This window comes from Megalops cyprinoides, chromosome 17 (genome assembly GCF_013368585.1).
Source record: "Megalops cyprinoides isolate fMegCyp1 chromosome 17, fMegCyp1.pri, whole genome shotgun sequence".
In the NCBI taxonomy this organism is placed as follows: domain Eukaryota; kingdom Metazoa; phylum Chordata; class Actinopteri; order Elopiformes; family Megalopidae; genus Megalops; species Megalops cyprinoides.
In genome coordinates, this window is record NC_050599.1 from 14,208,063 (window position 1) to 14,225,688 (window position 17,626).

Genomic DNA, 17,626 nt, shown 5'->3' on the forward strand with positions numbered 1-17,626 from the left:
CTGATGTTTTTCGTTTGTAAAAAATGATTATTAATGGGACACCTGTTCAACGAAAAATGATGTAGCAAAAGAGTAATTGGCACTTGTTGATGTGATCGTAAGTGTCAGAGAGTCAGTGCTGTAATACGATGGTGCGTCTGATGTGGTGTGTTTTCCTTTTATAATGTCTCATGTCAACGCCGTGACTCACAGGCCTCTGTCCCAGCACCGCCAAATGTTCCATTCCAGCCCCTGCCAATCAGCATGCTTGGCGTGTTTAAAGAGATAAAAACGGAGAGTGGAATCACTCCCTGCCCCCCCGTACACACAGTGTTTTTAATCTGGGGAGGAATCCCAGTGCTTTGAGGGAGGGTGAGGTTTGGACAGTAACCCTACCCAGAACAAACTTGGGCTAAAATTATCCGGGCATTCCGGCGCTGGGGAGGGTCTGAGCACAGGAGAGCAGCCAGGGAGAGAGGAAGGAGGACACTCAACGGCCAGGTCAGTCGTTACTCAGACGATTTTCAGAGGAAGGACTGGTCTCAGCAAAGGGGATGAACTTTGCACTGGGTTTCAAACCGCTGCTGGGGGAGTCTAATACCATGGAGAGCCTGGAGAAGCAGCTCATCTGCCCCATCTGTCTGGAGATGTTCACCAAGCCGGTGGTCATTCTGCCCTGCCAGCACAACCTCTGCAGGAAGTGTGCCAACGACGTCTTCCAGGTAAGGGTGACTGGCATACGACGGGACCTCTTGGGGTCCAGAGAGGCCAGTCATTATAAAGCTACATTTCTCCTCTGTAATCTTTGTACTAGGTCCTGTGCATTGGTGAGAGGTGTTTTTTCCATTTTTCCTTCATGGTTTTTCCATGAAGGCACAGCTCCATCTCCTGTATCATTCCTGAAAAGGGTGTGACACGCCACCTGTGGTTGAGCTGGGCTGAGTGTTTAGTTGTTGAAAGGATGTTTTTAACAAATATGTTCAGTGTTTGAGGGTGATTTTTAGAAAGGAAATCAGTATTTAAGCCTGACTTTACCCCAGTGTTTTGAAAAGACTGATTTTAAAAAAGGAACTGATTTTTTGTGAAACTAACTTGAAAAGTAGAGCTCAATATTTTAGCAAAGATGGTTTTGACAGGTGAGCTAAGTGGCTTGGTGCAGTTTATTTTAAAGCAGGAGCTCAGTGCTTTAGTAAAGCTGATTTTGAGGGTAAGTCAGTGTTTTTTTTTCTGAGACTGATGTTAACAGGGAAGCTTAGTGTTTTGATAGGACAGATTTTAACAGGGGAACTCTGTGGCTTTGTAAAGCTGATTTTAACAGGTGAGTTAAGCTCTTTAGTCAGGCTGATTTTAACAGGGAAATCAGTATTTTGTACAGCTGATTTTAACGGAGGAGCTCACTGCTTTCGTAGGGCTGACTAACAGTGTCTCAAGAAAGAAGAACTCGATCTTCTAGTGCTCTCCCGGGAGAGAGGATAAAATTGGGCCTGTCTCTGGCTCTGCGAGAGAAGAGAAACAAACTAAGCACAGCTGTCTTTTTAATCACTTGGAGCTCAATATAATTCATCAAGTTCGTAAACTCTGTCTTATTAATATGAAAAAAGCCCATTTAATTTTATTGATTTAATATTTGATCATAAAAGACTGTAATCAGTCTCTTTTTCTGAATATAGGCCGGTAACCCTCAAACACAACCGTCAGACCCAAAAGATATACCCACCTCAACTTTCTCAAATAATTCAAACTTAAATATATGTACCTTATACCCCACCATCCAAAAAAAAAACTTAACAGGAAAAAAAGTAAGAGTTATTTCCAATTCTCACATCTATAAAAGCTTTATAGACAAAAAATATCTCTTTTCACACACCCATGTAGTTGCACTACCACTATTGTGGTTGTACTGTCTGTATATAATCACTGGTATAGTTACAAATGTCAAAGGTAAATACGTGTTTGTTTGTCTGAAACCAAAGGAAAGGGTTGGGGATGGGGGTGGGAGGATGGGTGGTGCAATAGGACGCCAATGAGATGAGGACTGATAACTGAAATCAATCCTCTTTCAGATTATGAAAAGTCATTTACTTCTTTTTTTGTTCATCACATGGTCTTATCCAGAGTGGCTCACACTGCTGTATCTGTTCAAGCATTCGGTTTTAGAAAATATTCACGCTCTGTCAGAAGTGGGATTCGAACCCACGCCTCCAGGGGAGACTGCGACCTGAACGCAGCGCCTTAGACCGCTCGGCCATCCTGACAACGCTTACAAAGCTAGTGAGGTTTACGGCAATTGCCATACGTTTACATAAAAACTGTCCGAGAGTACATCATTTCGGTGACATCAACCATTGGTAAGGCTGCTAGTTTGACACGTATCGTCTGCAGAAGCTTTCGTTTTAGTTATAGAATTTACGTCATTGCATCCGAGTTTTGAGAACAAGTCTTTAAAACCGTAGACTTGTCCGTTGTCATTTGTTCTGAGTGCCTAAGTGTGAGTGTTAAAGCGTGGTGCTTTCGAGCTTTACATGATGACAGTTAACACCTCATCAGCTTTTTGCCTTATTGAGATCCTGTTCGATCTGCAAAAAAAATGGCATGCGATGACTGTCTCTCGTTTTGGGGGCGGCTGCAGTTTCTTAATTGTATATGCTAATCTCTGCCCTTATGCCGATCTCGCCTGAAAGAGGCACAATTTGTGTCCTTGTTAGTGCCGATTTACTCGCTCATTTCTCCCCTCTGTCCCCTCCCCAGGCCTCCAATCCGCTGTGGCAGTCGCGGGGGTCCACCTCTGTGTCCACTGGGGGGCGCTTCCGCTGTCCGTCCTGCAGGCACGAGGTGGTCCTGGACCGGCATGGCGTGTACGGCCTCCAGAGGAACCTACTGGTGGAGAACATCATTGACATTTACAAGCAGGAGTCCACCAGGTGGGATCTCCTCTCACGCCCTCAGGTGTCGATGAATACTTCTCAATCCCTGTAACCAGGTGCTGCACAAAGACAGGTTTGCTTATTGTGAAACAAGCAAAACAGCCGTGCACAAAAGCTGTTAGCTGAATGCCACAGTCAAGCTGTGGACTTTTATGTTTATCACTTTATCAGTGCCTTCCTTGTCTTATTACAATCAGTGTTTACTGTATAAAGCAAAGGAGCGAAGGTTAATCCTTTGTGTCTGCAATATACATTGAGTGTGAAAATATAAAACTGATCCCTGAACTAGTTACCTCAATGTTACTAGGCTCTGGAAGAAATTTGTTGCTGCGTCATGTAAACAAGCTGGGGAAAAGCAACCTTAGTCCAAAGCAGTGGCTTCTTTCCTGTGTCACTAAATATAACAAGAACACTTCATCCCCACAGCCATCAACAATAAATCACGTCTGCTCATGACAGCCTCAGCTACCTGGAGGTAGCATGTGTCTGAGATTTGATTATGGTGGCAGTTCATTTTTCAGTTTTTCTCCCTCAAGATCATCTATCCTTGTTGCAGCGCTACCTGAGAGGGCATGTCACCAACGGTTTAATGAAAATGAAAGGAGCCTCGATTTGCAATGACGTCTGCTGTAGTTTGTCCTTTCATTGGACTATTCTGGTGTTTTTTTGATCATTATTCATGCACACACACACACACACACACACTCACACATTCCTCAGCTCTATCACATGTCCTGGTAAGAGCTTCCGCGGGATAGTGTACAGTAGGTGGATTATTATGTCCTGGGTGAGGATTTTGCCTGGATGTGATGATTTCTGGTGGGGTTTTGGAGTCATTCAGAGCCTGTAGGAACAGACTAGTGTCTCAGTATCTGTGTAGACTCATGGTTGTAGAGCATGTTATTTGCTACAAAGAATATATTGTCCAGGGAAATTTAATTGCATCCCTTAGTGTGGAAGCGGCTTAGGAGAACATCTGATATAGTGACTCTGAAAGCTAATGGAATGTACCTCCAACTGTCTATTTTCAGATAACAGCGGACTCCAACTATGTGTGGCCCTCTCAAATGACCTCTAGATGGCACTCTTTTATTATCTTGTGGCATGGACCTAGGAGACTTGGCAGGCCTGATGCATTTCTGATAGTATTTGATACTGAATTGTCTGCTGGTGTTTACCTCATTTAAAATACTATATTTGTAACATAACATATTACATTATAATTCTATAATAAATTTGACAACCATGCGTACATGCATGAATCATTTCTAAAACACATTTTCAAGCAATTATTTTGATGTTGTTAAAAAAATGTACACCTTTTTATTCAAAATATTATGGGTTAGTAATCTTTCGCTGTGTAAAGAAATTAGAAATCAGGCCCATGCAATGACTGGTGCTGGTGCAGGGTGACAAAACATAACATAACAAAAAAGAATGCACCCACATGCCATCTAAATGCTCCCAACTCCCAACTTTATTGCAGGCAACACTGCAAACTGCTGGAGACCATGTAGGTTGAACTGTGGAGTGTTTAAATATTAGTTAGCATGTACATTCCTTTTTCTTCTGTTTTACTGCTAGTCTTTCACACCATAACTCAAAGTGACAGATTTGCCCACGTTGACTGGACTACGGCATTGTGAACAGATGTACTCACAGGCAGCTCCACACTAAGTGTTCTCACCGCCTGAAAAACAAGGCCATGATGTTCATATCAGCTCATAGATCAGAGAGAGAGAGATTCCTCAGGAAGTTGCCCACGCTCGATTACGTATACATGACATAAATATTTGTTAAGTCGTAGACATCCACCATTGAATTTCAAGGACGAAATGATGTCATAGGATGTCTTAAAGGACACTCGAGTGGCATCCTACCTGTCTATCACACCGGCATCGAGCGGGTGAAACTAATGGTTCCTGTGAGGGCTGTTAGTGGTTACCGATGGATAGGGGTGAGAGTGTCCATTTGAGATGACAATGTATCAACAAATGCGGGGGAGGAACTTTAACCTGCTGCCCTCTTTCTCCCTCAAGACCAATCCATCCCAAGTCCGAGCAGCAGCTGATGTGTGAGGAGCACGATGAGGAGAAGATCAACATCTACTGCCTGACGTGCGAGACGCCCACCTGTTCCATGTGCAAAGTGTTCGGCGCGCACAAGGACTGCGAGGTGGCGCCCCTACAGAATGTCTACAAGAGACAGAAGGTACACGGGCCTCTGTGGGGCCGGAAACATAGGACCCCCTCTGTTACAGAGTGCTCTTTTAACTATGGGAGACTGTAAATACCGTGTTCTCCCAAACAAAAGGGATGTCTATAATCTTAAATGTGGTGATCCTTCGGAACATCCTTGGCATTGTTTACTTTGCATCACATTTCTGCTCATTTGACTACTGAAATTGGTCCTGGGTCCAAGAGAAAGTGCGCCACCTGCTGGGGAGAGTGGTCACCATTCTGTCAAATCTCGTGGTGAAGTGATTCAGAGTATTAGAAAGCAGTGGTTATGCGTTGTATTTGTAACTACTTCATATTTCCAAAATCAGGTGATTAATAAGAAGTATAAATTTAGCCATAACGTATAGCAGTTGCCATCACTATATTATTGCATCAGTATCACATCCTCATATCATATCCTCCAACTCTCTTAAATTGTCTTGCGTGAACCTGCATTATACAACTGTGAATCCTAAGTGATCTGAGAAGACAGCGACAGAGCTATTTAGAGGAGATGGCAGAGCTTTGTGTGGGCTATCCCTGGGTGTGCGTGGACCTTTGCCTCAGAGCAGTGGAGCGTGCTGTCAGATGTGCTGGAAGCTCTGGCAGTCGTGCAGTCACCTGCAGGGCTCTCACACAGTGCGGGGTCGCACCGCACCTCCCGGTCCCCAGCAACACCCCTCTCACACACCACGGTAGCGCAAACCCGGCACGCTATCTATGGGCATGTCACCGGTAACCCCCCAATAACACACATACACACACACACATACACACACACACACACACATACACATACACATACACACACACACACACACATACACACACACACACACACACACACACACACACACACATACACACACACACACACATACACATACACACACACACACACATACACACACACACACACACACACACACACACACACACACACACATACACACACACACACACACACACACACATACACACATAGGCACCTTACATTCTCCTCTTACACACACACACAACCCATCCCCCCACCTGGACTCTGCCTCTTGCCGCATATGTGTGCCATGCCAAGTCCATCGGCACCTCCAAATGCTGAAGATCCCTTGGCTTCGTGCTCAGACCTGAAGTCACACCTCATGTGTTTTATTTGGGGAACAACGGAGAAGTCATAACTAGGTTCATGGCATGATGCCTTGTATATGCCTGTAAAAGAAACCACCACATTTTCCTATCCCCCCTCAAAAATTAGCTTTCTTTTTAAATAATCCCAGTTGACTGATGCAAGCCTACAGTATTGTAGGTAGCTTTCTAAACATGCCCACCTCCCAGGATGTGTAAATTCCTCTGAAGACATGTGAGTCATTCATATCAATAGCATCCGAGTCAGGTGGTGATCTGGTCCCTGCACAGATTCCATTGTGTTAGACACTGCTGCGATCGCCCAACTGCTACCCAAGTGAACAGTGACTAATATCATTAGCGTCTCCCACAATAAGCAGCTGAGCGCTGGGCGGACACCATATGTTATTTTATTATGAGTAACATTACCCCAACTGAAGGTCACCATTCACCATGGGCAAAGTGGCCCTTTTGCTTCTGAGACAATAGATGAGTTAGCCACTCGAATACATATTACTAAACACATCAATTTTTTAACTCCATGTTTACTATAACATTTCCAGTTATTATTCAGGCACTGATCTATGAAGCACAAAATTAGTATTATCTGTCATTTTATGGACTGTTTAATGCATTTGGCTTGAAATTCAGAAATTCAGAAAGATCCACATTTGTCTGTTTCAGGGCAGATCTCAGGGTAGACTATTTTGTTAATAACACACAGACTGCAAATAGAGATGGAACTAGTAGATGTTCTCTTGCTCTGGTCCACTTTTTAATAGATATGCTTTGTTATAAATAGAATGAACATTCACCACAATAACCACAATAATTTCACACAGTATTTGGGTTCCCAGCTCTGTTTTTAATACAACAGGAGTATTAACAGAGTTAATTTGTATGTTTGATTTTTCTCCGAAGACTCTGGGTCCCAAGACCCTGGGTCTATGGAATTGTGTGGGTAAAACTGAATGATTGTATATCGATATCTGCATTTTTTTGTGTTGTGTTGTGTTGTGTTGCAGACAGACCTGAGTGATGGCATAGCCATGCTGGTGGCTGGCAATGACAGAATCCAGGCACTGATTTCACAGTTAGAGGACATCTGCAAAACTATTGAGGTAAGAGCAGTATCACTGACAGGCTCCTTCAGATCACAGTACAGTCTACTGAGTCCTGCCATCTTACATTTTTCTTCGCAATTACCATATCTGAAGAGAAGGTTTGTAATTGGGGATATTGAGAGTCACAAAAGACAGAGGAGCAACTATTAAAAAACTATGACTATATTGTGTTTTGTTGAACTGGTCTCAGACTAGCCAGAGTGATTAATGCAAGGGTGCTTACAGCATGTGAAGTTTTGGTTAATGTCAGTCATCCACGCTTTGTTGGGTTTCATTGCGTCTCCTCCCTTGTTGCCGTAGGAGAACGGGCGGCGGCAGAAGCAGCACCTGTGTGACAAGTTCGACGCGCTCTACGCCATCCTGGAGGAGCGGAAGAAGGAGCTGGTGCAGACCGTCAGCCGGGAGCAGGACGAGAAGCTGGGCCACGTCCGCACCCTCATCCGTCGCCACGGCGACCACCTGGAGGGCGCAGTCAAGCTGGTGGAGGCAGCCATACATTCCATGGAGGAGCCGCAGATGGCCGTCTTCCTGCAGGTACAGAACTCAGGGCTACGACCCTACAGCAATGTGAGGATTACACTGTGTCAGCTGTACCTGGTCTCAGAACAGACGTATCTGATGGGCCAATGTGCTGAAGTGGCCTGTCATCCCATACAAACATCTTATCAGAGGGGCCCCAGCAAGAGGCCCCAATATTATAAACACCCTGCAGATGGTGCAGTGGAGGACCGGTGAATACCCTTCCTTGATTTTTAGTCTCCCTTCCTGTTTTATAGGAAGCTCACAATTGACAATCTATGAGGAGACCCAGAGCATTTGGCTCTCTCTCTCGGCACTTAACTCACACTGAGGTGGAATAATAAGCAGGGAGCTGATGAATGTGCCTGGTGACGGAATGCGCTGCCTTTAAAAGGCATCATGGCGGCCGTTTGCTCTCCCCTGTCATGGGCACAGCTGTCTGCGCGCTGATTGACACTTCTTCCCATCAGTATACTGTACTGTAAGCATTCTGGAGGCTTTGCGGCGGATCCCGGGGGCTGATGTATTGATTTACAATCCACCCCTGCTGGCGCTCCAGACTGCCTCCCTCGAGTCTGCTCACCCTGGCCGTCAATACTCACTCTGGACCAGAGCCAGCCCACGTGAAGTCAGTCTCCGCAGACAGCCGGCTCTTAAACCCCCTGGATCAAGGAAATAGATCGCGCAGACACACCGCGTTCTGCACATTTCCCCCTATAAAGCCGCAGATTGAATGACGAGTCTTTGAATTTTTTTACACACTCTGTGTTGTTAATGTGAGCCCTCTGGCAGCAGATTTACTACCCAGCAATAAGTGTTTATGTAGCAGGTATAGGTTTAGCTCACACCTGTGGCCTTGTGCTTAACAAGTGACTGAGGAGATTAAGGGGAGGTGCCAAGCTCAAAATCAAATGACATGCACTGAAAAGGCAGGCCTGTGATCCTCTCAGTTCAAGCCACGAATATGACAAGGAATGCTATTTTTACCCCGAAGGATGTTTTATGAAGTCATTAAATGAAATTGCAACAAATGAGACCTTGTTCAAATGTTTGCTCATTGTCTTGTGTTTTATCATCCACAGAGCACCAGGGATGTACTCAAGAAGTAAGAGAAATATTTCATCACTGCAGTATTATTCCTGTGTTCGTGTGTTCTCTGTCCTTTTGGTTTTATTTTATCTTCTGCAGTTAGTTTTAGTTTCAGTTGCAGTGTTGTTTCCATAGCATTTCTTCTGCATGCAAATCACTTACAGTTGGATGTTTGTGGCATAATATTGCTTGTTTTACACAACAGTTCCTCCAGGAAATGAATGAAGTGAAACGGAATTAACCCGATTATGACAAAACAATGAATACATTCCAAACTGGAATGTGTACAAGCAGACTCTTGACATAGTTCGCCATTATTTTTCTGCTTTGTTTGCTTTTGTGTTGACTGCTGCTTAATGAGACTCACCTGCAGAGATATTGAGCAGTGCAACCTGCCCTGCATCACGACTAACCGCAGGGACAAGGAGCCTGCCATCCATCCCCATCCGTCACCTTTTATTTGTCCAAGTAGAGGCGTGACATCACCGCTGTGCCCTTGACAGGATCACGGACACCGCCAAGGCCTCCAGCATTGAGCGGACGGAGCCCGGGTACGAGAGCATGGGCCACTTCATCATAAACACCGATGACGTGGCTGACATGCTGAGGACTATTGACTTCCAGACAGGTAGGGACGGCTGAGATCAGCCTTTATATCGATGACATCATTGGCTTTTTTTACTTTTCTTTTTCGTCATTTCTTTTAATTTTGGCCAGCTTTACTGAAAGTGTGTTTTTACAGTTTCCCAGGGTGAGGAGGGGGATGAGGCTTACCTGCTGGAGGAGGGCGCTGAAGAGCAGGCAGCCCAGCCCAGCATGGGGGCAGAGCCTGGGAGACTCTAACCCACCTGGGCCTCCTCCAGGTCAGTTCCGATGTAAAGCTTTTAGCCGTGGAGTCTTCATTGAGCGTGCCTCAGTGTTACGGATCTCTTTCACCAGTGACCTCATTGATTTGGGAGACTTTGGGCCTGTTAATGGTGCGGTTTGTTTTGGGCTGCAGTGTTGAGTCTCAGTTGTTGCTTGATGTTTGGCCGTACGGTGCTTTCAACCAGTTCTGTGAGGCCAGGGTTAATCTGAGCCTTCTCTCCTCTGGTGAAGCCTTGGCCACACAGCATTGTGCAGCAACTCCAAGTGTGTGGAGCTGACGCTCTTCCTGCAGTTTGTCTTGGGGGAGTGTTTGAGGTGGCTCTTTTCCCCTCCCTGTTTCGCTCCTCTCTCAGCGAGTTGGATGCACAGCGCTGCTTGGTTAGGTGTGCATCAGGGAAGTGTGTACCTTACTCAGTCCACCACTTGCACCACTGCATAATCAAGCTGGCAAGACTGAAGATTCTGGTTTTAAAGCAGGAGAAAACAGCCATAGTTCTTTTGGTGTAGTAGTTCTGATTTACTCTGTCGACTTGTAGAACGCAACAAATATCATTTTCAGCTTACATATTTTTGTTTTGGCAAAGCTCTTGTGAAATATGTGGGTGATTAAATTCATAATTGTAAGATGCTTTCTATGTGTGTGGTCATTTTCTCTAGTCCCGGGGGACACTTTCAAAAGAAAAACGCTTCCAGCCACATCCTTACTCTTTCAGCTTAAAGGGCACTCATCTTATACCCTACAGTACGACTGGCACTCCTGCTTTGTTCTGTCCTCTGCTAGTTATAGTTTTTGCTGATGTTAAAATATTTAACATTCCCATGCAGCTTTAAATCAGGTGTTTTCCTTTTCATAAGACATCGGTTGAACGTCACTCCCCCAGGGGACTAATTTCCAGGAGAGTGACCACGACACTTTACCCTCTGGACGATCAATCATACGCTGCTGGCTTCACAAAATGTTATGATCTCCTCCTTATGTCAGGAAACCTGGCCTGAAGGAGTAACTTTGTCATATATCAGGGACAAAGAGAAGCACAATTTGAACACAAATCGGTTCCCATGAGACTTGAGACTTCATCTGCTGTCTCCTCCCCTTTTTCCCATCCAGACTTAATTTTCCTTCAGACACATTTTAATTGAAAGATTAAAGGACAAAACATAAGGAACAGATTTAAAAAACAAGAACTTGCCATCCATGCAAGCTTAATGTAAGAATTATAAAGACTGGTTATGCTAATTCAGGGGTCAATATAGCACCTATAAACAGATACAGTTTCTGTCTCTCAGTTTCCTTTTCATCTGTAACCTCTGGAATCTTCTGGAAGAGTAACAGCCTAATAGTTAAACCATAAATGATCAAGTCTGGAACATGTGTGACAATTGAATCCACAGATAAGTCAGTGTGTATAGACATGTTTAATAAAAGTAATTACAGGCTCCCAGAAAATGTCCAGTTTTGGGTGTGATTTGCTTGAGGCATCTTTGGAAGAACATCCATGAAGATGATGGCTGAAAGCTCAGTGGCTATGTAGCAAGCCAAATATGTGTTACATGATAGCATCAAACATTTGCTTTGGTGATAGTCTGTACTTTTCGACTCAAGCCAAGTTAAAATTAGCCAGCAAGATAAATATCTAAATAGCTATCACTATCGACAAAAAGTGCTATAGGGATTTTATGTGGCATAAATAATTTGGTAAGTGTCATTGTGCTAGCTAGCCTGCTTGCAAACTGAAAATGATTAATTTTCTTCTTTACCTAAGCAGTTAGCTAACTAAAATCCCTGACATTACTTGGCATTACTTGACATAACAGCCAGCTATTTTGCTGTAATGACTTAATCATATTTTCAGAACAAAAAAATTAAATTTAATTCATTTTTGTTGACTGCAATTTTGCTGTCAAATGGTAGGTCTTTGAAGAATTGACTTGCCATTTTCCTTCCAGCCTTTATCAGTGTTCACTATTTTCTCTAGTTAACTGGAAGTTCTGGGGGAGTCCAATGACCCTGTACATGCACACTGTTTTTTGTTGTGCCGTTTGAAAAGGTCTATACAGTGTCTGAAGCAGCATTTTTTTCTCTCCTCAAAGGTCAACAGCCACAGTGAATTAAGACATCAGCAGGTATTTGCTGTGCTACAGCCCTGCTGCCCTGCTGTATTCTGGGAAATCGGGAATCTCTTCAGCTCTATAGAAATAGGCTGTCAGGGATGGGCCTTTTGCCCTACCCCCCACTTTTCCCTCTCCCCCGACCCTCCTTCTTCAACAACAGAATTAGAATTCTGACACCCTTCATTAGTTAATATCTATTTCCTACGGCACTTTCAGGGTTTATGATCGCTGGAATATATGGCTATCTGACTAGGCCCTGCTGTACAGACACCCTGACCTTGCCAGGTTTGCTGTCAACCCCCTGATCGATTGATAGGGGAACATGCAAGAGTGGAGTGATGAGGCTGGGATTGAATGTTATTGATGAGGAATTCTAGTGGGATGATAAAGCATGTGGTTGGACAATTCGCTCAGTGAGACACGCTAAAGTGAGACTTCCATGACTGTGAATGGAGATAGATCACTGTCGGTGGGCACGGATTAGGGCTTGAGTGACGCACTCAAGTTCTCAAAAACAGGCAGTCTTGCAATGATTTTTTTTTCTCCCTGAACGTCAGTTAGGTGACAAGATGACTGTACCATTGCCTCACAGAGCATCAGAGCTGTTAACTCTGATTGAAATACAGGTATCCCTATGCGGCACGTATGCAAATGAAGCAATATGTTGTCATTATCTGCATTTCATTTCTGAGGCCCATAAGCATCAGTTTTATTCTGAGCCGCAGTGATGTTTTCAAACATTCAAATTTGTGTGAAAAAAAAATGCGAGGCGATTTACGTAACTGGAGCAAGAAACAAACAATGCTTTTCTCCTTAACGAGGAGGAGAGTCAATGCACATTCCTGTCAGCGCAGAAGCCACAAAAACAGTCCTCTCCCACTTGGTGTCCCCATTTTGTGTTGAACTTTAAAAATAGACCCAGTCCGACAGGAAATGGAGACAATACCGATTATTTCAGATTGCTGTACGTAATTTACATTTATTGTTCTTTATAGGTCATTTCCAGGGAGGGCTGGAGACGGGACTTTCAAAGGAGGTTTGACATAATCCCATGAGCACAACCAGATGCTTGAAACACTCTGCTTTAGTCATGTACCTCTTACATGTCTTTGCTCTGATTACATGTAGTATACAGTGCAGAACCACAATGAGATGCGAAATGACTGATCAGCTCAAACCCTCTTCCCTTGCATTCTTTCTGCTTGCTTTCCTCTCTTATACACAAAAGCTTCCGTGTTGTATTTCTGTATGATAAATGTAATCCTCTCATATAAAAATGACTAATGTGATATGACATTAGCATGAAAGATGCATGTTGCGTTGTAATCAGAATGCCCTCAATGTAATATTGTAGTATCCAATTTCTTTGCTCTATGTTTTGATATATTTCATCTTGACTCTTTACAAATTCTGGATGTTGGTTGTAATATTTCAGACAGAAAAAAACCTATGACTGTAAATGATGACAAATCGTATTGTTACTAAAAGGCAGGTGAGGTTGTAGGGTGAAGCCAAAGGATGTGACTAAGGTTTCATGTGATGTCACCGATGATGGCTGTGGAAATGTGGAAAAAGGCAGGACAGTGGAATGGAATAAGTCTTGCCTCACAGAAGGGCCTTTTCTATTCAACATCCAGCTCACTAAATAGCATACAAGCACAATGGACAAAATCGCTGTCAAGGACCATAGAAAGTCATACTTAGCAGTGTTAACTCTCTGAAGTGTTAGACAGCAAAGGTCATGCATCATATACGGGAGTAAACATAGAGTTGCTCAGAGATTGTGAAGTGTATTGACTGCTGAGGCAAGTGAAGTCACATTTTAATTATTAATTATTGTTGCATATACTGATAATCTATTATGGAGATGTTATTATAGTTGATTTTATTTCATTATTTATATATATATTTTTAGAAATAAATATCCATACCATCACATTACAGTTTCTTCTTTTTATTTCATGAAATATTAGTTTTGTAGAATTTTCTTTCTTTTTTGCAGTTACAGCATTTAGGTGTGGTGCTTGGTTTGATGGTAAAAAATAAACCCGCCTGCTACGGAGAAGTCCGGCTGCCAAATCTCTTTGCTATCGCATCTTGAAGGACCCTGTACCCTAGTTCTTTCCCATTATACTTCACTTGAAATGAATATTTATCTCCTGCTCTGAATGCCCACCACAGAGTCTTACACATACCTCTCCACTCCTGAGTTAATCCAGATTACACTGTCAAAGAATACCGATGGCTTTAAGTGGGTCTCATTCAAAGCATCAGAGGTGCTCAGTTACCATTTTAAAATCTTGATGCATTTCCGGGCTTTCTGTGTCATCTTATTGAGCAAATGTCAAATTTACTTCTTTTACTGTTTACAATGACATACAGAAATGTCACTCTCGCATTTAAAAAAAAAAATATTTTACAAATGTTAGCAAACATGAGTAAACCTTGATCTAAGTAAGCAGTATTATTTCCTTTATTACTGTGCTTCAGCTTAAAAGATTTTTACAGAGTCGATACTTTTTTCAGATGTTTTTATTACAAAATATAAATGGCAAAAAGCTTTCCTTAACTGCTAAACCATTCGATCGTTTGTCCGATAACTCGGTAAAATAGGTGACCATTTCTGCAGCATATTATAGTTTTTTGGTTGTGTTTTTTTTCCTTTCTAAATACGCATGCTTGGTTAAGACATCTGAGTAGTGCATTTGGGTTAGAATGGGTGGAATATGCTATTGGGAGAGAGGGGTTTGTATCAGGAGTGTTGGAAACATATCGTTCATTTGAAGAAAAATATGAAATTGAATCTAAATAGAAAGCCGTAGGCACTGCCAGATCCCACACCCATGATGAAGCAGTAGCACTGCTGCCTGACAGAGAGAAGCATGGACACTAGCGCTGGATAACCGGGGGCGAGGCGGGGACCGGCGTTAACAGTGCACAGGTGTTGCTACGTTCGTTATTGGTAATTACAATGCTTGTGGCAAAGGAGAATCTTCCACTGGTACCTTTCCAGAAAGAACCCTCTAGAATCTGTCAGAGCTCTCTTACCTACTAAGATCGTACTCGGTGTTATCATAGCGGTGTGTCGAGTAAGTTATGCCATTGCACATTTTGGAGAAGAGGTTGACGTTTTGGATCCAGGAAAAGGGGCAACGCCAAGGATGATCTGGTCTCTAAAAGGTGAGACATGCAACCTCAAGTCTCATTTTCATCATTCATAAAACTAATACAATAGACTGATCAAATAACTGTTATTTTCAAAAGCGTGTTGTGTGTGAGAACAAAATCTTAACCATTTTGTGTTCAAAACGCACCTCACCCAAATCACTCTCCTGTAAATACTGCACCAACAACGCTGTCAGATGACAAGGTTGACCAACTTGTTTTCATACTTTTAACATTTGCGCTTCAGGACAAACAATACACATTCAAAAGCAATACAATATATTTCCATGACTGTGATCGACGTTTACAAGATGAGTCATCTCACAAAAACTAGTAAAGAAAGGTGAATCTAAACACCTGAGGGGAAACTGAAAATGCTTAGGATCCAGATGTGAGTGAATCACCAACTAAATACGAACTCGCACAGAGACGAAAAAACTGGCGTCAAAACTTGAAAACTTATCAAAAATATATTTCAGTAACCATAATTTCAAGAAACCTATAGAGAGTTGGCAATTTAAATGAACCAATGCTGAACTGCCGTTGAAAACAACACAATTAGACACAATTTAATTTTTATATAGTTAAGGTATTGGTCTACCATAATTTTCCGTATTCCAGATATATTAGAAACAACATACTTGGAATAATCAAGGTGGAAATAAATTTTGGAATTTGTCTCTTTTCATTGAAGATTCGTGAATGTTTCTTGACTCGTTTCCTTGCCGCACATGTCCATCAGCAGAAATGAAGAGGGAGTCTAGGACAGCGATTTAGCTGAACCGATTTCGCTTTAACTGGAGCTTTCGACACATCGGGTCTTGTTCCCTTTTGAATGGAAATACCTCGTAACTTGGAATGGTAGCTACAGTCAGCAGTATTTTGATAAAGAGGAAAAGCAAAACTATTTCACGGATCTGGAAGTGCCAGGGGCATTCGTTTGTGAGAACCTTTTGTTTTTCTACGATGCCAAAGCTAAAGATCACTTGCCAACTTCATCTAGGTACTTGCGGTTTAGTTCCGCTTGTTCTTTCTGACTTTCGATTCTCGCCATTTCGATCATGTTTCTCAGCAGGTGGAAAGTGAGATCAATGGAAATTGGCGGATCGTCATTCCTCTTGGAAAGCTCCGTGAGGTCTTCCAAGCTGTTGCCTTCCTCCAAGGCGCGCTCCTCTTCCTCCAGCGGCAAACTGCGCGCCAGGTGACCAAGCCCAGAGGTGGAGAGTGGTGTCATAACCTGGAGGTTGTCTAAGGGATACTGTGAGAGACCTTTCTGGAATTTCGGGTTTCTTTGCAAATACCTAAGTATCTTTTCTCCTATGAGGTAGGAAATAGCGTTATCGCCAGCTTTTAATAAGATCTCGTCCATCTGGGTCTTGTACCCGTGGCCGTCAAAGATGTTCAGGTCCCTTGGTCGACAGGCGCTGGGGGGAAAGTTGGAAGTCAGCAGTACTGTAGCGATCAGCAGGACCAACGGAACGGGTTTCATGGTGGATAGACGTGTATAATGGTGTCCTGTGGCAGAGAAATGCATTCAGTGTAACAGAACACATAAACAGCTAACTACAAACTACAACAAATTTCATTCAAACCGCAAAAGGCAGATGCTTAAACATCTTGTGCCTTGCAAAGTAGCTGCGAATTACAGCAGCCTGTGCAAGTGCAGGTGCAGACGACAACGCGCGCATGAGGAAAAGTTAAAAACGTTTAACAGAATTGACGAAAAAAAGACTATCGTGAAATGTAGAAATAACTAATCAGCGAGTCTCGACTAAGGGCATAATGTTTCCGCAATTCAGTGTAGTACAACTTTGGACATCTGCCTTTGTAGACCTTTAGTTAATGTCAGAAGTCATGCATGTCTGATATTGTGCATGCTCTGATATTAGAATACAATCTATACAGCGCATAATTTCTAAAACATTTAAAATCTAACCGTATACAAAGTGATAATCTAAGTTTACTCTGTTGAAAACATCAACATCCCGCCAATGTCCTGCTTTACAGGGGTTTGTGATCTAACACACTCAACGAAATACATATCTGTTTACAGGCATCCTATTTAAAAGGTAAATATTTCTAAGATGTATAATTCATGATTCTCCCTCGCTCCGATGTCTCTTTTAAATATCTGTCTAGCACTGATAATAGTTCACAACTATCACGTTCAGGAATCACACAAAACAGCAAACAAAATAAACCACTTACTTTGTCCTCCGCTGAAGCCTGAAAAGTTTTTTTTTACAGGATAGAAAAGTAATACTCAAGACCTTGGTCTGAAAAGTCCTGCTTGGATGAGATTTGAATGGGAACGCTTCTTGTCGAATGTTTATATACATCCAAGATTGCTCCATTGACGTCAGTGCAAGTGCATAAACCGCTTGTAAATTAGATGATTCCGTTTGAAGTAGAGGCAAGAGGGATATCAGACGTTGCGTTCTCGAAGCCTGTCAGAAAGGACAGCTCTAAACACAGCTTGCAATATGTTTTTTTTCTTTTTTTTTTAAAG

General features: G+C 42.8%; 2 protein-coding genes and 1 non-coding gene across 4 annotated transcripts; 1 reads left to right on the forward strand and 2 right to left on the reverse strand.

Annotated features, from left to right (window-relative positions):
- Positions 1-450: 450 nt before the first annotated feature.
- trim54 (tripartite motif containing 54) lies at positions 451-13,804 on the forward strand. The gene is made up of 9 exons (XM_036549397.1): positions 451-701; positions 2,728-2,900; positions 4,943-5,114; positions 7,267-7,362; positions 7,666-7,899; positions 8,967-8,989; positions 9,477-9,601; positions 9,716-9,836; positions 12,948-13,804. Exons 1-8 carry the CDS (start codon positions 534-536, stop codon positions 9,814-9,816), a joined length of 1,092 nt encoding a protein of 363 aa, XP_036405290.1. The 5' UTR covers positions 451-533; the 3' UTR covers positions 9,817-9,836; positions 12,948-13,804.
- On the reverse strand, positions 2,152-2,234 carry trnal-cag. The gene has a single exon. It is a non-coding gene; the product is annotated as a tRNA-Leu (tRNA).
- Positions 13,805-15,803: 1,999 nt separating the features above from the next.
- uts1 (urotensin 1) lies at positions 15,804-17,435 on the reverse strand. Of its 2 annotated transcripts, XM_036550422.1 has the most exons (3): positions 17,326-17,435; positions 16,377-16,632; positions 15,804-16,307 (listed from the first exon to the last, which is right to left on the reverse strand). In XM_036550422.1, the coding sequence occupies exons 2-3, from the start codon at positions 16,604-16,606 to the stop codon at positions 16,100-16,102; spliced, it is 438 nt and encodes a 145-aa protein (XP_036406315.1). In that variant the 5' UTR covers positions 16,607-16,632; positions 17,326-17,435; the 3' UTR covers positions 15,804-16,099. The 2 variants fall into 2 exon arrangements, with proteins under 2 accessions (XP_036406315.1, XP_036406314.1); XM_036550421.1 differs by having other exon boundaries at positions 15,804-16,632.
- Positions 17,436-17,626: the final 191 nt, after the last annotated feature.